A 22,853-nucleotide genomic window follows, 5' to 3' on the forward strand; every position below is an offset into this window, starting at 1 on the left:
TGTTTTGTAGTAAATTAAACTATCTATGAACTACAAAACAAGTCAAAACTTACATATGAAAACAGGAGGTGACCTTAAAACATGTTTTTCCATCTCTCATACAAAACTCATGAAAAAACAGATAGGAGGTATTGTCACATCAGCAAGGATGTACAGTGATGAGTGCCCTAATAACCGGCAAAATATTTAGTTGTGAGATAAAAAGAAATGAAACTAGTCGAGCTGGGAAATTTAGCGAAATTAACCTTTAAATTTACGTTATATTGATCCCACCTTTACACATATCGGAGGAGTATGTCAACTAAAACTGTCACTGTGACAGTGGTAGTTTCCAAACTCGTCTGATACGTCTGAAGGTGGTACACAATCAATACAATCTAAATGTATAAGTTAATATCGCTAAATTTCCCAGCTCGACTAGTTTCATGTCTTTTTATCTCACTACTTAATACATCTTTTGTGCTATTTTGCCGGTTATTAGAGCGCTCATCACTGTATTTCTGGTATATCCAGGGAATGTCTACAAAATATATTTTGAATGTCCAGAGAACATTCGTGGACATTCATGGAATGTTCCAATAAGACATTCAGGTAATGTTTAAAATGCTGACACAGGATTTTCCTGGGATGTTCTCAGGGAACATGTTTTCGGGGATATTCCAGGAATTTTTCAATGTCTGTGTACCTTCTATGGACCTATATGGAATATTTTGGTGTTATTACCGCCGCACTCCACTTGCGATTTGTAATCAGGAAGATTGAACACATTGTTTCAAATACAAGTCAATCCATTTGTGACTAAATAATCACGGATTGACTTCTATTTGAAAGAATGTGTTCAATCTTCACAACTACAAATCGCAAGTGGAGTCCGGCGCTTAGGGCTACTTCCTCTTCGGTATTATGTATTATACTACAGAAATCAGGAACTTTCCTTCTAAATATATGTATGCATCTTGGCCATCAAACATATTCTTCCAAACATTTTTTTAAGGGGTCTTGTGGGTAAAAAAAGTGACTTTTTAAAAAAATTATATCTCGAAAACTAAAATTTATTTTTATTTATAATTGGAACATGTAAAAGTATAGTACTTAAGGTAGTCTCAAAAAAAGTTTCAGCCAAAAATATTCATTTTTGTAGAGTTTAAGTTTTTTTGCGTTGGCAGCATAACTAAGTCCAGTCTCATCTGAAATCAAAAAGTTTCTTGTAGTTTATACCTCTGGCTAGAATATGAACGAAGGAATTAAAAAAAAATGAAATTTGAAGATTTTACATAAGTTTAAACACATTTTTGACCCCAATTTTTCTCATTTTTAAAGTAGTTTTTTTTATAAAACAAAAATGACCTCATCTAATAAAAAATCCTTTGTTGATTCACTAGCCAGAGGTATAAACTACAAGAAACTTTGATTTCAGATGAGACTGGACTTGTTATGCTGCTCACGGCAAAAAAGGGCTGTTGTCGAAAAATTGCAGTCAACTCTACAAAAATGAATATTTTTGGCTGAAATTTTTTTGAGAGTACTATACTTTTACATGTTTCAATTATAAATAAAAATAATTTTTAGTTTCCAAGATATAATTTTTTAAAAAGTCACTTTTTTTACCTGCAAGCATTGATTATAAATATTCCTCTGCAAGACAACAACTTAACAAATTGTTGATTTCAAATTGTAACAGTTGTTTTGCAAAGTATGCTGCCCTCTTGTATTTTCTGTGTTATCTTCATCATACAATTACTTCATCTAAAAACTTTCTGCGATATATTCGCAACAACAAAAACAAACAAAACAAAAAAAAAATAAAACAAAAGTTTAACCACCTTCACACCACAGAATCAAGCAATCAAGTTACACAAATTTTCAAACACCTCACCTGACACAGCGTCTCAAGTACGATTGCGCGAATTGGTAAATATAACTCTGCACGACCACGCAACTCGAAACACAAGTACGCAAACACGGTTGCGTGAAGCGTGGCTCGCAATCGTGAAATTTACGAGACTTGCTCGACCTGTAGATTCTTGTAGATTTTCTCCGCCGCCACTGGTACTCTGCATTATGTACTAAATGTTGTCATTTCACTTTATTTTATTTTTATAGCAATTAGGTTTTTTATTTAAGGTATACTGATAACACAAAATTTAATCTTTTGTCGATATAAATATTAATGAAAGATTATTTTAATTTGCTTTTAATTACTTTGCTTCAATGTTGAATACTTTTCTACCGCTCGATAACGGAATAATACATCCGCATCGATCGACAGCCGATACTCGAATATTTACAAAAATGTATCTCAAATTTCTTCAAATGGAATTTGCCATGCAATGACATGACATAAATATGAGAACTGGCACAATTATTATGGTTTCAAGTTTATTTTTCGGGTCTAACTACAATGATATGCAAAAATTATGTTGTATCGCAGGCTTAAAATGCGTTTATCTCGAAAACAGTTGAGCTGAGCGAGATGAATGTTATATGTCTTTTTTAAGTAAAATATTAAGAGAAAAAAAAATGTTGATTCAAAAAGTACGTGGAGTGGGAAATAAAAAAATTGAACGTATTAAATGAGCGCTGAAAGACGTATGTAGCGCCCTCTGAGTAATACATCATTTTTGGTGGCAAATTTAGATTTCCCATCCCAAAAAACCCCGCTTACCAAATTTCGTGTTGTTATCCCATGTTTGTCAGCAAATATTCAAGAATAAATAAAATAAAAGTTTAAGTTTGACACCCTGTATTTCGGTTATTATCAACTTTGGTACTAAGGTAAGTTAGCTTAAATCGACCAATTTTAAGCTCAGGAATGTAGGGTTAAACTATGGTCCATTGTTTACCAAACACCCTGTACTTATTATACAGGGTGTCCCGAAAAGATTGGTCATAAATTATACCACAGATTCTGCAGTCAAAAATATGTTGATTGAACCTAACTTACCTTAGTACAAATATGCACATCAAAAAAGTTATAGCCATTTGAAGTTACAAAATGGAAATTAATTTTTTTCAATATTTCGAAAACCAATAGAAGTTTTTTATTGAAAATAGACGTGTGGCATTCTTATGGCGGGAACATCTTAACAAAAAATTATAATGAAATTTGTGCACACCATAAACATTTTATGGGGGTTTGTTCCCTTACATCCCCTAAATTTTTGTGTATGTTCGTATTAAATTATTCTTAAAGTACTATTAGTTAAACGCAGTGTTTTTAAAACTTTTTTGTCTCTTAGTACTTTCTCGAAAAGTCAGTTTTTATCAAGATATTTTGAATATTTGTCAAATCCACCACCTATTTTTATATGGTTAAGTACGATTATAGAGGCCTGGTAATAATATGAAAAATGTATAATTTACATTTTTATGATATAAAAATATACTTAGGCCCGGTTTTTCAGTGACGGGTTAAAATTTTGGTTAGCTAACCTGGTTTAAATTTTAACCAATATTTCAACCCTTATATCGTTTTTCAGTGCTTTAAACCAAGATGTGCAATTCTATAGATTTTTGACAGAAAAATAAACAAAGTAGAATCTCATAACCTATTTTATAAATAACAAATAACATAACATTACAAAAATGATTAATGCATTATCAAGTTCCGATTCTTCATCTGATGATGAAGATATAATTAGGTAATTTTATTGTGCACTTAGGGCGACCACGTAGGGTACCTCGGTTTCAAAATAGAAGATTTTTATTATTCACTTCTTTATATTCAATAGACATAATCTAAAATATAATAATGTAAACATACCTGTTAGTTATAATTCCTTCCTAGATAATGATAAGAATTTCTAAATTTAATAATAAAAAATAACGAGGTAAAATGGATTATTGTCGCGATGAAAGTAATTATAGAATATAATAATACATAATACAATATTTCCCGCGATAAACACAAAATGTCATAATTTAACTAACCTCTTTTGTCAGCCAATATAAACGTCTGTCGGAAAATTCGGAGTTAAACCACCTATGATAGCGAGTATCGGTTAAAATCTTGGTCAACTTAAACGGGTTTAAGCGATAACCTAGTACTGAAAAACTGATTAACCATAAAAATTTCGGTGACCGAAAAATCTGGGTTAACCCAGCACTGAAAAACCGGTCCTTAGAGGCAAAAAGTTTTAAAAAGACTGTGTTTAACTAAAGGTACCCCAATAAAAGTTTAATTGGAACGTACACAAACATTTGGGGGGTTTAAAGGAACGAAACCCCCATACAATTTTTATGTAAACATAATAAAAAAGAAGCTGCATCTCGATAAAAACTGGTATATCGAAAAAAGAATAGGGGGCAAAAAAGTTTTAAAAACATTGTGTATAACTATTGGTACCACAATAATAATTTAATTGAAACTTACACAAAAGTTTGGGAGGGGTTTATGGGAGCAAAACCCATAAAATTTTTATGGGGTGCACAAATTTCACTATAATTTTTTGTTAAGATTTTCCTGCTATAAGAATGCCACACGCCTATTTGCAATAAAAAATCTCTAATAGTTTTCGAAATATTGGAAAAAATTGATTTTTATTTTGTAATTTTAAAGGGCTATAACTCTTTTTATGTGCACATTTGTACTAAGGTAAGTTAGGTTCAATCAACATATTTTTGACCGCAGAATTTACGGTATAATTTATGACCAATCTTTTCGGGACATCCTGTATAGGTATGTACCGGGTGTCCCAATAAGAATGGCTCTCGGCCATATCTCAGGAACAGTTTATAGTACAGCTTTGGGAAAAAAAATTTTATAACAAAAGTTACATCGAGAAAAGCCTGGAAATTATTCTTATAATTGTAAGTCCACCGCTAGAGGGCGTAATTGAATATCAAAAATTTAAAAATCGAAATTTTACAGAATTTGCCTAATGAAAGGGCACTGGAAATCCGATTATCGTATTCTTCACTGCGCATATTTTATTTTACAAGTTTAAGTCTACCTGTGCAAATAAGAGGGGGGGGGGTGAGTGCGAACCTTGTTATGAAAAAATCGCTGTAAGTCCGGTTCTGCTTAATCGATTTTTGCAAATTTGGTCTTGTTGAAAACAGATCTTTTTCGTCAATGTAATAGTTATAATTTGGAGACAGCCTATTACGTAATATGCCGGGTAGAACGCGCTATTTTTTTAGAAATATAGTTTTCTTTGGAAAATATTAATTACAAGTATGTATTTTTTCCCTGTATTACAAAATTAGACCAAATTAGCAACAGAGTACCGAAAACTGCATGTCGATAACTTTTTTCTATCTCGAGATATCTTAATAAACGTGTAAATTTTAAACATGACTGTTGCTGTCATATACCTAAGTGGAAATATTATAGAAGCAAGTAGTGTGCTATGAAAAAAAAAACAAAGAAAAATTTTCCAGATGTCACCGTACATGATAAATCAAAACAAAATATGAAAAACTCTACTACTTGGGTGACGTTTTTGGGGATATTTCATTGCATATATTCTAGCCGCAACAGTTGCATTTCTCGTGCATTCAAAGAATGTGGCTATCATGTCAAATGCTTCTTCGTTTGTAAGAATCATCTTGAATTTCACCCTGTATAAATTTTATATAAAATTTAATAGCAACAAACCATCAATTTTTTTTTTTTTTTATTAAACACAATCTGTGTTTAGACTACTGAAATCTGGTCATCAGTTGACCAATTATCAGTTCTTCTTTAACTTATATTACTAAATGATACATAATCTAAGATCTTAACCCTATGGTGTCCTCTTATTTTTTTTTAACAAGTATGAAATTTTAAAACTAAAACTAACACACAATACAACACTATGCTCTGCTTTTACACTAACACTTTACACTAACTCAAATGGTTTTCTTCGTTTGAGTCTTCTTTCTAGCCCAGTATTATCGAGGAGCTGGATGGCCTCGATGTTTACATGACTATGGAGCCGTTGTTCGTGACTACCTGCCATCTTCTTGATAACTTTGTTTACATCTTCCATCTCAAGATCCTTGTGGAGGTCGACATTTCGGATATACCAAGGAGCATCAACGATGCTCCGTAATACTTTATTCTGGAATCTCTGGATAATCTGAATATTACTTGAATTGGCACAGCCCCAGAGTTGGCAACCATACATCCATACTGGTCTAAGTATTTGTTTGTATAAAAGTATTTTGTTATATGTGGACAATGCAGAGTTTCTTCCCATCAGCCAATACATTTTTTTGTAACGGATACCTAATTCTTCCCTTTTCTTTTGAATGTGGACTTTCCAGCGAAGCCTTGCATCAAGTGTGATACCTAAATATTTTGCAGAAGATGCATATGGTATTTGGGCATCATTTATTCTAATTGGAATGTTTTCGATTTTTTTATTTGTAAAATTGACATGAATAGATTTAGATTCATTTAATTTGATTTTCCATTTTTTAGTTCAGTTGTGTATTTTATTGATTGCCAACTGTAATTTTTCTGCTGCTTCTTCGCTGGTATCACCTACTGCTAAGATAGCGGTGTCATCTGCAAATGTGGCTATAGTATCATTTTCCATTTCAGGTATATCGTATGTGTATAACAGGTAGAGAACAGGACCTAATACGCTTCCTTGAGGGACTCCTGCTCTGATTTCTTTTAGATCAGTGTACACGTCTTCTTGCTTAATTCTGAAATATCTGTCAGATATATATGATTGTAAAATTTCTGAGTATTGCTTAGGCATAAGAATTTTGAGTTTTTAGACTAAACCTTCATGCCAAACTTTGTCGAAGGCCTTATCTACGTCTAAAATGATTATAGAACAGACTTTCTTTTCTTCTAATGATTTCTCAATTATGTTAGTCATTCTGTGTACCTGATCAATCGTAGAATGTTTATTTCTGAAGCCAAATTGGTGGTTTGGAATCATTTTTTTCTCTTCTATTATTGGTTTTATTCTTTTTAGCAGAAGTTTCCCAAAAAGCTTCGACATCACTGGTAAAAGTGATAATGGTCTATATGAAGACACTTCATTTGGTGATTTTCCTGGTTTTGGTATCATTATAACCTCAGCTATTTTCCATAAATTTGGAACATATCTCAATCTAAATGCAGCATTGATGATGTTGGTCAATTTGACTATGGCTTTACGAGGCAGGTTTTTTAGTAATTCTCCAGTAATTAGATCATATCCTGATGCCTTCTTAGGATTTATATCGTCTTTTATTTCATCAGCTACTTCCGTCGGGGATGTTGGTCTGATTCTCTCCTCTGTCTGATTAGGCTCTATCGATATTTGATCATTATTTTGGTCATAATGCGGTTTAAATGTATTTTCTAAATATGTGGCAAATCTCTCTGCCTTTTGCTCATTACTTCTAGCCCAGCTACCATCTTCTAGTTTAATGGGTGGAGAATGGGTTACTGGTCTTTTTAGCCTTTTTGTAGCTTTCCATAGAGAGTACTCTGTGCTACTATTATCCGTCAACTCTCTCAGGTAATAACTGATTGACTCATTTTTTATATTTTGAATCTCTCTTTTAAGTTTTTGACTAGCATTGTTTAAATTTGTTTTATCTTGGGGTGCTCTGGTTTGTTGCCACTTCCTTCTAAGTTTTCTTTTCTCTTTAATTAACTTTTTAATTTCTTTCGGATAGTTGTTTCCTTTGACGTTTGATCTTATAGTAGGAGTACTTTCCCATGCTGATTTTTGTATATTTTGTACAAGCAACTCAGCTTCCTCATCTAGTTGTTCAGGTTTTTTTAATGGTACTGCTAGTTCAATTCTATCTTCAAGGATTGATCTAAAACTTTCCCAGTCTGTTAGTTTATTTGTAAGTATTGGGTTACAATCCTTTCTGATAATCGTGTCACTCACAGTGAGTATTATGCGTGAATGATCTGAATTCATATCCCAACCTTCATTAATATCTACATAGTTGGATGAAATATTTTTAATAACAAAGAAATCAATTAAGTCCGGTATTTTGTTTGTATCTGTTGGCCAATAAGTCGGTCTACCTGTTGATATTACTTCACATTTCTGTTCTTTTATGGCTGCCAGTAACTCTTTTCCTTTAGTTGTTGTTAATCTTAATCCCCATTGGGTGTGCCTTGCATTAAACTCACCTCCAATGATATATCTTTTTCGCAAACTTTTCAAGTATTCTACATACTGTTCTTTTTTAATGGAATGCCTAGGGGGGCTACAAATTGAGCTTACATTAACTTCGCAATTAGTTTTGAGTTTGACACATACCGTATGCTTGTATGTGTTCTGTTTCATATTTTAGCTCCTCATAATGTTCAATGTTATCTTTTATTATTAGTGCGCTGCCTCCTTTGGCTGCATTGTCAGGATGTATAGTGTGGTATACCCTGTATCCTCTAAGCTTTATAAAAGATTGTTTCGTGAAATGTGTTTCAGCTATGAGACATAAATCAACCTCTTCTGTATCTAGGATAGTTTGCAGTTCATTTTTAAGTTGTAGAAGCCCATTGGAATTCCATTCCATAATTCGTAGTTGCTTAGCCATTTCGAATTTTCGGTATAGCTCCTTTAGCGCTATGTTCCAATCTAGTAACGCGTATATCTATTTGTGTTATTTTGTCATCTATCTTGATGAGTTTTTCTAATATTATTTTCAATGTATTTTCGGTTTCCAATTCTTGGTCCGTTTGTTTTACATTATTAACTACATCACTGTATTTTCTATTTGCAGTGACGTTTTGTGCTTTTGGCTTTTCCTTCTCATTGACCCTTTGTGGTGGTTTTGGTAGAATGGCCTTATTTGTTCTCTGATTTCTCAGCTTTTGTATTTTTTTGGCTACATAACATCCTCGGTAGCTTGCAGGATGATTTTTACCACAATGGATACACTTTGATTCCTCTTTTAGTGGTTTCTGACAATCTTTGGTAAGGTGCTTACCGATGAATTTAACACATCTTGGTTCCTTATTACAGTATTTCCAGGTATGACCATAGGCCTGGCATCTTTGGCACTGTGGTACCAGCTTCAAGCTCCTTAGTGGTTCAATTTCTACTCTCATGCTCAAAATGTCAGTTATTCCAAAGATTTTGTTTATATCTTCATCTTGTCTGAACGTCAGGATGAACATATCAAGAGGTTTTTTAGTTCTCCACTTCAATTTCTTATCAGCTTGTATAGCTTTATATCCTCTTCTTTGTAGCTCCTTTACTATGTCATTAGGCTGATAGGAATGATGTAGTTTCTTAACCATTACTCTGATTGGTCTTTCTTGTTTATTTTCATATGTGTGATAGGAAAGTTTACTCGTGTTTAAACTGTTTATTAGTTTTCTATACTCATTACTGTCGGGTGTATTGATTTTTATGACTTTACTGTTTATTATTTTCATGGTGAATTTAATACTAGCATCGACTAGAGCCTTACTTAAGTTGGCAGCATCTTCGAAACCTTCTACTACCACCGGAGGTGGCAGTTTTGGCTTTTGAATTTGCTTTACAGCTGTTGCTTTCTCTGGAGAGGGAGGAGATAATGAAGTATCCATTTTGCGTTTTTTGGTCCTCCTGTTCTCTTGTCTTATCCACTCCGTTTCGTTGGCTAAATCTTCTTCATCGGTAAAATATTCAGATTTGTCTGTTTTGGTTTTTGTTTTATCGGCGCTTGCTGTTGACCCTATATCTTGTTGGGTATTCTCAAGCTTTGCTAATCTTTGCTCCATTGTGATAATTATTTGATTTAGGCGCTGATTATCTATATTAAGTTTTTGAACATTATTTTCTGATTGAACCCATGTATTATATAATGCTTGTTCATTTTGCGAACGTTGTGCATTTTCTGAAAATAAAACGTTCTTTTCCTGGACTAATATTGCCTCAGTTGGCGTCTGATTAGGAAACATTTTAAAATAAAAATTGTTCCTTTATTTTTAATAAAAATAAAAGTAAAAACTTACTTATTAATCGACTTTTGGTTTCTGGTTTCGTGATAACATAACGACCATTTAATTGGATCGTCGGACATCACTCACGATAAATAATATCCTTAATAATATACTAATTTAACTACTCGTTGATAAGAACGTCTCGGATACAACCTTACCGTTCGGAAGTCTATTTGTTACTAACAAACCATCAATGAACAAATTTTTATGTTTTACTGATTTGACACATAATTTGACACATGATGACTTTTTGAAGTTAATACTTCTAATAGTTCTATTTTTTCCAAAGCACACTACTTGTTTCCACTTTGACTTCATTATCTTAGTTTACCGGTGGCAATAACAGTTATGTATTTATCTTAGTTGGAAATAGGATAATAATTGACATTAAAATATAATGAAATAAAAATTAAAAATTTGTGTAGAAAATCTGACGTTTTTACATTTTCTACGATTCATCGAGAGAAAAGCAAATGCGCGGAGGCAACAATTCATAAAAATTTACATATTAACGCTAATTTTTTGGTATTATTTTAAGTATTAAAATTAGTGTAATATTGAAATGAAAATAAAATTAAACTGTTTAAAATTATTTATTTCGTTAAAATCATAATAATAGAAGTATAACTTCTTACGCGCGTACAAAGTATACACACTCTTTTTTTATTATATTTTATAATGTTATTTGTCTTTTGTTGTTTTGATTCATTATATACGGTAACATCTGGACAATGTTCCTTTGTTTTTTTATAGCACACTACTTGCTTCTATATATTTCCACATACATGACAGCAACAGTTTTGTTTAAAATTTACACGTTTATTAAGATATCTCGAGATATAAAAAAGGTATCGACATGCTGTTTTCGGTATTCTGTTGCTAATTTGGTCTAATTTTGTAATACAGGAAAAAAATACATATTTGTATTTAATATTTTCCAAAGAAAACTGGATTTCTAAAAAAAATTATAACTATTACATTGACGAAAAAGAACTGTTTTTGACAAGAACAAGTTTGTAAAAATCGATTAAGCAGAACAGGACTTACAGCGATTTTTTCATAACAAGGTTCCCACTCACCCCCACCTCTTATTTGCACAGGTAGACCCTAACTTGTGAAACAAAATATGCACAGAATTGTATGAAGAATACGATGATTGGAGTTCCATTGCCCTTTCATTAGGCAAATTTTGTAATATTTCGATTTTTTAATGTTTATTCAATTACGCCCTCTAGCTTTGGACTTACAATTATGAAAATAATTTCCAGGTTTTTCTCGAGGCAACTTTTGTTATAAAAAAATTTTTCCCAAAGCTATAGTATAAACGGTTCCTGAGATATGGCCGAGAGCCATTCTTATTGGGACACCCGGTACCTACATATTACATATTATACAGTATATGCGTCGCCTAACCATATACTGAGGTCACGAGCCGCCACTGCTAAGACGTCATTTTTAAAGCTTTATTAACCACTCAGTTTAAGTTTAAAGTTTGCTTCAAACTTTTACGTTGAAAATATAAGTATTTTTCCTTCATGTGGCTTCCACAGAATTGCTTTATCATTATTATTTTCTGAACAATAACATTGCAAAAAAGCGCTTTGGGATCAACAAATTGAATAAAATTTAAACTAATTAACGAATTATCTTGAAATTTTTTTTGCATTATACGTATGGACTTTTTGACCCAATCCATGCAATATCAAAGTCTTAAGTTCATTTTTGCAAAGATATAGCAAATTTTTTATTTTCCAAATTTCAGACTTATTTTGCAATTTTCGCAGCAACAAATATTCGGACCAAAATTTAAAAACTGCCGTTTTAAACCTTTGCTCAGCTATTAAAAATCCCCCCCTTTCTCAAAAATGCACACCTTTAAATGGTATAGACTAAGAGCCGCTATAGGTGAAATTTCTTAATCATTTTAGGCACGATGGGACCCTATCACTTAAATAGTAGAACCTAAAAGAAAACGTTTAAACACTGTGCCGTCACTTTTCAGTGGCACATGCGTCGACAGTGGCGCATCAAACTTTCTACTTATGGACGGGATAAATAAATTAAAAGTTACCCTCCCTTACTAACAGAATTAAATTTTTTTATTTTTTTAAGTTCTATGTGATTAACGCATAGGATTCAGCGTAATTTTAACCCACCACCCCTTCCCCCTGCTCCCATCATCAAAAAATTCATTTTTCGTTTTTAATTTTTTTTGGTGGGATGCAATCAATTTTAAAATTTCAAAAAATTCACACGCATAGCTGAGGCTTTTATAAGCTATGTCTATTTTTTATAGACCCATAGGTAGAGTGTACATAACCTCAAAAAATTAAAAGAAATTTTTTTTTTCAAAAAAGCATATAACTTTTTTTGAGGAATAGGTGCAGGTCTAGTTTTTTCTTAATCTTGTGTGTTTTATCAAACACAATATTCTTAATTTTTTTCAGATTTTTCCGTAAGGCTCCCCACCTTCAAAAATCCGAAAAACTGTTTTTTGGGGGGTTTTGGGGGATTTTCACTATTTTATAGACTTCATAATATATCAAATAATTTTTTTATAGGTTATATGTAACTTGAAGTTACTGAGTCCTTTAGAATATTTAAAAATCAGAAAAACACGCTCAAACCCCCCAAAACCCCCTTAAAAACCGTTTTTTGGATTTTTGAAGGTGACCAGCGTTACAGAAAAATCTGAAAAAAAATTAGAATTATAGTGTTTGATAAAATACACAAGACTAAGAAAAAACTAGATCTGCAACTATCCCCAAAAAAAAGTTATATACTTTTTTCCAAAAAGAAAATTTTAAAATTTTTTTGAGGTTATGTACAGTCAACCTACAGGTCTATAAAAAATAGACGTGTTTTATAAAAGCCTTAAATATGCGTGTGAATTTTTTGAAATTTTAAAATTGATTGCATCCCACCAAAAAAAATAAAATCGAAAAATAAAGTTTTTGAAGGTGGGGGCAGGGAGAAGGGGGTGGTGGGTTAAAATTACGATGAATCTTATGTCTTAATCACATAGAACTTAAAGAATGAAAAAAAATAAATTCTGGTAATGAGGGACGGTATTTTTTAATTTATATATCCCGTCCTAAAGTGGAAAGTTTGATGCGCCACTGTAGACGCATGTGCCACTGAAAAGTGACGGCACAGTGCTCAAACGTTTTCTTTTAGGTTCTACTATTTAAGTTATACGGTCCCGTCGTGCCTAAAATGATTAAGAAATTTCACCTATAGCGGCTCTTAGTCTAGTAGCACTCCTCAGTTTTTTCGTATTTAAAATTCCATTAACCATAAAACTTCATTAACGATGCAGTTCCTTCTTAAAGTACATAATTAATAGCCTATGTATAGTAAAAGCGTAATTGTTTTTCGACCAATTTGGATTGCAAAATATCACCTCAATTTGCCTGTAGTATCGTATTTCGGTAAACTGTTGAAAATATCTTCGACTTCACCAAAGTCGTTAATAAAAATAAAAGCAAAAAATTTAAAAACACACAAAAACATAAATTTTTATTTTATTGAATACCTTGTAATATTATTAAAATAAATCAAAATAGTCATCGTCGGAGGTATCTTCGCAAGAGTGGTTTTTCAATGCATCCGTCCCGTGTCACTCGGAAATCTTATTAAGTCATAAAAATTATTGTAATTTTATGAGAGGATATAATAGAACGATGCATGCTCTACCCACGCGTGGATCACTTAATTAAAATAAGTTAATTAACAAACTAACAACATGGAAATATTTAAATTTTAACATAAAAATATATTATGTCCCTCTAAGTTGGAACCATATTTATTATTGTAGAAAACTTTTTTATTATTCATCTCAAGAAAAATAATTATTCTTCATAAAAAGTTCTACATGTTCTAAACTCTAATATACAATCATCAGATATTAAATTTTATCAATAGTATACGATGTACATATTTTATTATGTTCAAAAATATGAATTCCGCTACATTTACTTTTCACGATATCGAAAATTGTTACTAAGAAAAGTTACAGGCAATTAAAAAATTAATTATATGATGCAATTATATTCTTCTAAAATTTAAAAATTTTCTAAAATTACGGATACACTAACATAAATTTTATTTTTGATAACTCTGTTATTAGTAATTTTACGAAAAATAGTTATTATTTATAAAAAGTTATGCACGGTCTCAAAACTAAGGTGGAATCATAAAATATCATATTCTATCATGTGTATACGAGGTCAAAAATATGAATTTCGCTCAAGAGCAAAGTTCCTTTATTTTTAAAAATATCGAAAATTGTTATTATAAGAACTTGTTTATAATTAAAAACTGTGTTTCAATATGCAACTACATCTTTCTAATTGAAATATTGTGAAGTATAAAGGTACTTTACTCTTGAATCTAATTCATAACTTTTGACATACCTCATATAAAATTGATAAAATTTGATATCTTGTGATTGCATCTTAGTTTCTAGATAATGCAGAACTTTTTATAAAGAACAACTATTTTTCTCAAAATTATTAATAACGGAGTTATCATAAATAGAAATTATGTTGGGTATCCGTAATTTGAGACAAAATTTGATTTTTTTTCTCAATTAAAGGCATGTTGTAACATAATTTGCATATTGTAACATAATTTTTCATTCAAAATAAACTTTAATTAAAAACTATTTTCGATATTGTGAAATATAAAGGCACTTTATTCTTGGGTGAAATTCATATTCTGTGATATACCTCGTATACTATTGATAAAATTTAATATCTTATTAGTCGGAGAGATAGAAGCGGATTTTGTGCGTGATAAGTAATATGGAAAAACTATACGGGGATACGTTGAATTAGTTGTGTACATGACTTTCACCAACGGCCGGAAACCAGAGTTGGGGCCAAGGGTAGTTATAAGGGGTCAAATTAGCGGATTTTATTATTTTTTTTATGACACTCATGGTCGAGATAGTGTACCAAAATTTGGGAATAAGTAGGTCATGACGCAAGTAAGTAAAATCTCTAGGGGCGGAACGTTGCGTGGCCGCCAAAGGGGTGGGGGTAGGGGTGAATATAAAAAATATAAAGGGTTTTTTGCGCCGTTCGTGATTGAGATAGTGGACCAAAATTTGGGAAAAAGTAGATCATGACATTACTAAGTAAAATCCCCAGAGCCGGAAACCAGAGTTGGGGATGAGGGTAGTTATAAGGGGTCAAAGTCGCCGTTTTTATTATTTTTTTTGTGACGTTCATGATCGAGAGAGTGCACCAAAATTTTGGGGAATAAGTAGGTCATGACTTTACTAAGTAAAATCTCCAGGGGTGGCACGCTGCGTTGCCGACAAAGGGGTGGGGCAGGGGTGAATACAAAAAATATAAGGGGTTTTTTGTGACGTTCGTGATTTAGAGAGTGCACCAAAATTTGGGAATAAGTAGACCATGACATAACTAAGTAAAATCCTCAGAGCCGGAAACCAGAGTTGAACATGAGGGTAGTTATAAGGGGTCAACATCGCCGTTTTTATTATTTTTTTTTTGTGACGCTATTGATCTAGATAGTGCACCAAAATTTGGGAATAAGTAGGTCATGAGGTAACTAAGTACAATCTCCAGGGTTAGAATGCTGCGTGGCCGATAAAGGGGTGGGGGTAGGTGTGAATATAAAAAATATAAGGGCTTTTTTGCGACGTGTTAGATTGAGATAGTGCAGCAAAATTTGGGAATAAGTATACCATGACTTAGTTAAGTTAAATCCCCAGAGCCGGAAACCAGAGTTGGGGATGAGGGTAGTTTTAAGGGGTCAAAGTCGCAGTGTGTATTATTTTTTGTGACCCGGCACAACATTTGTCCCCCCACCGCAGCGTTCCGCCCCTGGATATTTTAATTAGTAATGTCATGATCTACTTATTCCTAAATTTTGGTGCACTCTCTCAATCACGAACGGCAAAAAAACCCCCATATATTTTTATATTCACCCCTGCCTACCACCCCTTTGTACCCCAAGCATCGTTCCGCACCTGAAGATTTTACTTAGTTACGTCATAACCTACTTACTCCCCAATTTTGGTGAACTATCTCCATCATGAGTGCCACAAAAAAAATAATAAAAACCGCGAATTTTACCCCTTATAACTACCCTCGTCCGCCATTCTGGTTTCCACCTCTGAGGATATTACTCAGTTATGTCATGGTCTACTCATTCCCAAATTTTGGTGCACTATCTCTATCACGAACGTCGCAAAAAATCCCTTAAATTTTTTTATATTCACCCCTGCCCCACCCCTATGTCGGCCACGCAGCTTTCCACTCCTGGAGATTTTACTTAGTTACGTCATGACCTACTTATTCCCAAATTTTGGCGCGCTATCTAGATCATGAGCGTCACAAAAAAATAATAAAAAACGGAACTTTGACCTCTTATAACTACCTTCCTTCCCCACTCTGGTTTCCGGCTCTGGGGATTTTAATTATTTATGTCATGGTCTACTTATACCCAAATTTTGGTGCACTATCTCAATCACGAACGTCGCAAAAAACCCCTTATATTTTTTATATTCACCCCTACCCCCACCCCTTTGTCGGCCACGCAGCTTTGAGCCCCTAGAGATTTTACTTAGGTACGTCATGACCTACTTATTTCCAAATTTTGGTGCACTATCTCGATCATGAGCGTCATAAAAAAAATAATAAAATCCGCGACTTTGACCCCTTATAACTACCCTCGGCCCCAACTCTGGTTTCCCGACGTTGGTGAAAGTCATGTACACAACTAATTCAACATATCCCCGTATAGGTTTTCCATATTACTTATCACGCACAAAATCCGCTCCTAGCTCTTAGACTATATGATTGTATTTTAGATTTTAGAACATGCAGAACTTTTTCTGGAGAAAAAGATTTTTCCTAAAATTATTAATAAAAAAGCTTTCCCTATGGATCCAACTTAGTGGGAGATTGTAGTATTATTAACACGTTGACGGACAGTGCGTCAAATGTATCAGCTACATCAATCAAGCTACTAGTTCAGAGAAATGAGGAAAAAAATATCCTGTTGGTGACACAACCCCCTCCAGGCCGAAACCAATTTTTTGAGTAGTATAGGCATCTATAATAATAACTTATATGTTTCCTGCAGCCGATTTTGATGATATACATAGTTATAAACAAATGAAGATCAAAAAACGGTAAATTTTCGGTTAAGCACTTTAAACAAATTTGAGAGTAAGAATCTCATAAATCGTATAAAAAACTTCAATATGGCGTTCGCGAAATATGTCTGTCCTTATTAGTTGCGTAGAAAATTGCAAAATAAATCATAAATTTTGAGTTTTTATAAATATTCATAACTTATGTAAAAATTAACTTAGAACATTGTTATTATACGAAATTCTGAGACTTTTGGTGCTTAAATAGCTTAAATATTACCCTAACTTTCAAAGCAATTGGTCAAATAGTTTAAAAGTTAGTTAATTTGTTTTTCCCAAATTAATTTATTTTGCAACATTTAATTAATTTTTTTTGTCAGAAAATGATGAAGTTACAGTAATACTTTGGATAGTTCATGAAAGAAGAAGATTTATATTATTAATTTAATTTAAAAAAATGACAACAAATAATTGTAAATATTGCAAAATTATTTTGCAAGAACATGTGGATAAAAGGGAAGAGGGCTAACAAGTGGAAAAAGCGAAGGCTAACTTCGTCCCTAATTATCCTAGGACAATTATTTTTCTTTTTAAATGTGTATAAAAATTCAGTATTTTTAAATATAAAAAAATCATTTTTCTACGAGTAACGGTTAAAAAGTTATTATAATTGCTTATAAGTAAGCAAAAAATCGACATTTTTTGCAAAATAATTTTACACTGTTTGAAATTGCTGTTTGTCATTTTTATTTAATTAAGTTAATAGTATAAATGACCTTCTTTCATAAACTCTCCGAAGTTTTACTGTAACCTCATAATTTTCTGACTTATAGTGTTGCAAAAAAATGAATTTGCGAAAAACAAATTAAATAACTTTTAAACTATTTGACCAATTGCTTTGAAACCTAAAATATAATTGAAGCATAAGAAGTCTCAGCATTCCGTTTAATAAGAAGGCTATAACTTAATTTTTTGCATAGGTTATAAACATTTATAAAATCTCAGTATTTATGACTTACTTTGCAATTTTCTAAGCACCAAATAAGGATAGACATATTCAGCGAACGCCATATTGAAAGTTTTTATATGATTTATGAGTTTCTTATACTCAAATTGGTTTAGAAGTTTTCATTTTTTAGTAATAGACGAAAAAAGCGAAAATTTACCGTTTTCTGATTTTCATTTGTTTATAAGTATGTATATCATCAAAATCAGCTGCAGGAACCATAGGTTATTAATATAGATGTCCATACTACTCAAAAAACCTGGTTTCGGCCGGGAGGGGGATGTATCACGAGAAAAATCTTAAATATCTTCACTATCATCAAGAATGTAAACCTCATCATCAGTGTTTCCTAAAGCCGAGATGTCGTCCTCCAGAAAAACGTAATCCCCATCATCAGGTTCTTCAAAAGACGATGTGTCGTCCATCGCTGTTATGGTCATATTCAAAAGTTCGCAAGGAAGTATCATACACATAACCCGAACCACAGTTAGCAGTGTGTCAGAGAATGTCCAATTGGAGGAAGGACGGATTTTCAATACATCCTTACCAAACTCATTTTCAAGTGCGTCAGAGTTTTTCTTTTTGGAGAGTTCAAAAAAATGCCGAATACTTTCTAAAGAAAAAGCATTTTCGGCGTTTTCTAGATAATGCCCAACTTTGTCTATAAAATTTTCCGTAAAATTATCAAAACAACGATTCGTCACACAGATCATCGCACCCAAATACATCAGTGCGTCAGGGTTTGTCGAATTGGAGGTATTTTCGCAAGCTTTGTATTTCGATATAGTCATTCCAAATTTACCCGTAAATACAGCGCAGGAAAATAGACATATGTTGCCATATGTCACGTTGGTTGTTGCACAGACTGGAGCGTAAGTATTATTGCATTTAATTGGACATTTAGGAGCTACTGTATATTCCGCAGGACGGTGTTTCAATGCATCCTTCGCATGCTTTTTTTTCCATTCCCCATAGTTTGTCGAATCGGAGACATCTTCACAAGCACTGAATTTCCATACATCCATCAACATGCCACTGATATATCTATCGCATTTAAATAGACAAATGTTGTTATATGTCACATTGGCTGTTGAACAGACTGGAACGTAAGTATTATTGCATTTATATGGACATTCAGGAACTACCGTTGTGGTTTTTACTTTATTTCTTTTTTTAGTTGTTACTTCAGTTGTGAACAAGATGAAAAGACACAAAACTGAGGTAATATGAATTAGCTTAAACATTATTCACTACTTACATATGAGTACACTTTTGAAATTACTCAGAAAGATATTCTGTTGTGCTGATTTAACAATACTAAACGCACTACTTATTCTTAAATAAAATTTCAACCGTATTCCTATTTATACAGTCAAATCCAATCTAATTTTTATTGACTCATAAAAATTATTGTAATTTCACAAGAAAATATAATAGAACGATGCATGTTCACCCCACACGTAGATTACTTAATTGAAATAAGGTAATTAACGGGATGCACTGCAGGCGGGCGCCCCTATTTGGGGGGGGGGCGCCAAAATGAGTGTCTTTTTCTGAGTCTCTGTCAAAATCATAGAAAATTTCAGTCATAATTCGCTAATCTGTATTTGTTATTTTTACATCTCAGACGCCTAAAATATACAAAAATATGCAACGCATCCATTTCCAACACGTGTGGTAATAATTATAATTTGTTAGTCAAGATATTATATTTCAAAAATCAAACCACTGCACTTATTATTGAGAATGCTTTGTTTATTTTCTTCTTTCTTTTAAGTTGTTTTATTAAGTTTTGTGTCAGCAGTTAGGACCGTAAATTAATGATTTTTAGTAAAATAAACACGATTACGATACTAATTACTAATTATGTAGATACTTACAAAAAAACACACGACTCACTACTTAAGTAAAGATACACATATTGAATGGACAATAAGAAATCAAATATTATCTATCCGAGAAAGAAATATTATTCAACCATATTAGACTGTACATGAGATGCCAGTAAAAGAGAATAATAATGATGTGTATTAAGCTATAATGACCATTCGATAAGGTAGCCATAAGACTTACCCCATGTTTTTTTGCTATTTTATTGCTAATTTATTACGCAAATTAAAAATTTATTGCTTCATCCCATTCAGAGAAACAGGTGGTTATTCCAGCTTAATATTAAGCTAGAAGAGCCAACATTCATATATCCGGAACGAAAGTAGATAGAGACTTGCCTCCGGTGCCCCATTTTATTGCTAATTGATTGGTAATTTATTACGCAAAATAAAAATTTATTGCTTCAACCCCTTCAGAGAAACAGGTGGCTATTCCAGCTTAATATTAAGCTAGAATAGCCAACATTCATATTTCCGGAACGAAAGTAGATAGAGGGTAACTTCCGGTGGCATATTTTATTGCTAATTATTTGCTAATTTATTACGCAAAATAAAAATTTATTGCTTCAACCCCTTGTGAGAAACAGGTGGCTATTCCAGCTTAATATTAAGCTAGAATAGCCAACATTCATATTTCCGGAACGAAAGTAGATAGAGGGTAGCTTCCGGCGGCATATTTTATTGCTATTTAATTGCTGAAAGATTGAGTATACAAGAATTTACAAACTCACCCCCTTCAACCCCTACCGTTATCATAATTTCCCGAAATCCTTAAAAAGTGAAAATAACCAGTTTAAAGACCTAAAACCAAGTGGGTATTTTTTGCTTATTAATTGCTACAGGTCCAAGCCAAAAATGAATGTTTTGCTTCATCCCCTAACGAGCCACAAAGGCTACTGCGGTTTAATACTTAAGGCTACAATACCCAACACACCTATTTCAGAAAAAAAAGCAGATAGAGGGTGGTTTCTGGCGGCATATTTTATTTCTAATTAATTGCTGAAAGATGGGGTATACCAGAAATTCACCCCCTCCAATCCCTACCGTTATCATCATTCCCCGGATTTCACAAAAAGTGAAAATAACCAGTTTAAAAACCTAAAACCAAGTGGGTATTTTTGCTAATTAATTGCTCCAGGTCTACGCCAAAAATGAATTGTTTGCTTCATCCCCTATCGAGAAACAATGGCTACGGCGGTTTAATACTTAAGCTACAATACCCAACACTAATATTTCAGGAAGAAAGTAGATAAAGGGTCGTTGGTGGCGCTATATTCTATTGCCAATTATATACTCAAAGGTGGGGTATACAAGCATTTACAAACTCTTCCTCTCCAACCCCGACTGTTATTTTCATCCCCTTAATTTCACAAAATCTGAAAATAACCAGTTTAGGGATTTAAACCAAGTGTGCATTTTTTGCTAATTAATTGCTGCAAAAATGAATTTTTTGCTTCATCTCCTAACGAGCAAGAATGGCTACTGCAGTTTTGTACTAAAGCCACAGTACCCAACACTCATATTTCGTTGATAATTTTTTTAAATGTTCATTAAGAATATCGGTACAGTTCAATGTTGATTTACAGAGTTTTTTATACTCAAGAGTCCATGTTAAATTGTCGATATCCATTATCACATATCTGTATCCTTGGACTCTGAATTAGGGATGGCGGTTTTTGACAAAACACCGGTTTTCGGTTATACCGGTTTCTTTTGCTTACGGTTTAACCTGGTGGTTATAACCGGCCAAAAAACCGGTTTTTGGAAAAACCGGTTTTCGGTTTTTTTAATCCAATTGGTTACAAAGTTACATTTACAATACACTTTAGTTTGCGATACTCCATTCGACTCGATATCAATAATGATTAAAATTTGTACATACTATCGAAAGAATATGTATTACTTTTAACACGTTTGTATATTGGTAGAATAGGTACATTTTAACTCATTTAATACTTCCTGTATGAGTGTACCGTTTTGAAAACGTAGCGAAATTCTTGGAGATTCGTATTCGTAATCAGTAATTCGATATTCATAGTCGGAGCATTATTTTTGGTAATCAGAAAAAGTCGTTCACCCACTTTTAATGTCAAGAGTCAAGTGTGAAAAATAGATGATGTTTGCGTCTACTTCAACCAGATCACTTCTTATGTAAATATTATGATTACAAATACCTTTTCAACAAAATATTATAATAATACTTAATTGTTCTGGCTGATGTGAGTTTGCACTTTCAGTTTGCTCTGTATTTTATAAAATAAAATAAAATTTGAATTATGGTTTTGTTTGGAATAATTACTTGAGAATAATAATTATGATTGGGATCCGAAACGATACCTAACCTAATCCTAATCACCGTAAAAACCTAATAACCGGTTTTTACTTTAAAAAGAAAAAACCGGTTATAACCGGGACAAAAAAACAACCGGTAAAACCGGGTACTGCGAAGTAAAAAAACCGGTTTTAGGTTTAAACCGGTAGGTTTTTCCCATCCCTACTCTGAATCCTTCTTTTACATTCAGTTGAACTGATGGTGCAATGTCATCAAAAAAAGTCTGGCATGAGCTTCTACGTCTGGTTCTTTGAGATACGTCTTTATAGTGAGATTTCGGGCATTTTTCTTTGGCGGACAATTTGAAGTAATCAAATGTATTCTTCTTCAGCTCTGTATAACTGCTTACTATACTAAAATCACAATAAAGATGCACTAGAAATAAATAAACCAAGACACGTTGAATCTTACGAGGAGCACTCCCAAATCATGATTTACAACGTATAAACTTTGTGCTCCTCGCAAAATTCAACGTGTCTTTGTTTGTTTATTTTTTCCAAAATTAAGATCCAATTAAGTTAAGATCCAAAACCACCACCTCATCTTCAGCAAAGCAGATAAGGGTAACTGCCTTGTTATTTTAGACCAACAATTATACCACAGATTAACCCAACACAGAT

The 22,853-nt window shown here is 32.8% G+C and overlaps 2 protein-coding genes across 3 annotated transcripts in view; one reads left to right on the plus strand and one right to left on the minus strand.

Annotated features, from left to right (window-relative positions):
* The window catches only part of LOC114337066 (uncharacterized), a 654,507-nt gene that overhangs the window by 80,520 nt on the left and 551,134 nt on the right, over window positions 1-22,853 (plus strand). The window lies entirely within an intron of this gene.
* Window positions 13,387-19,325, minus strand: LOC126879090 (uncharacterized). Its single transcript, XM_050642011.1, has one exon. It carries the CDS (start codon window positions 19,254-19,256, stop codon window positions 18,312-18,314), a length of 945 nt encoding a protein of 314 aa, XP_050497968.1. The 5' UTR covers window positions 19,257-19,325; the 3' UTR covers window positions 13,387-18,311.

The sequence above is a fragment of the Diabrotica virgifera genome, chromosome 1, assembly GCF_917563875.1.
Source record: "Diabrotica virgifera virgifera chromosome 1, PGI_DIABVI_V3a".
Classification (NCBI taxonomy): domain Eukaryota; kingdom Metazoa; phylum Arthropoda; class Insecta; order Coleoptera; family Chrysomelidae; genus Diabrotica; species Diabrotica virgifera.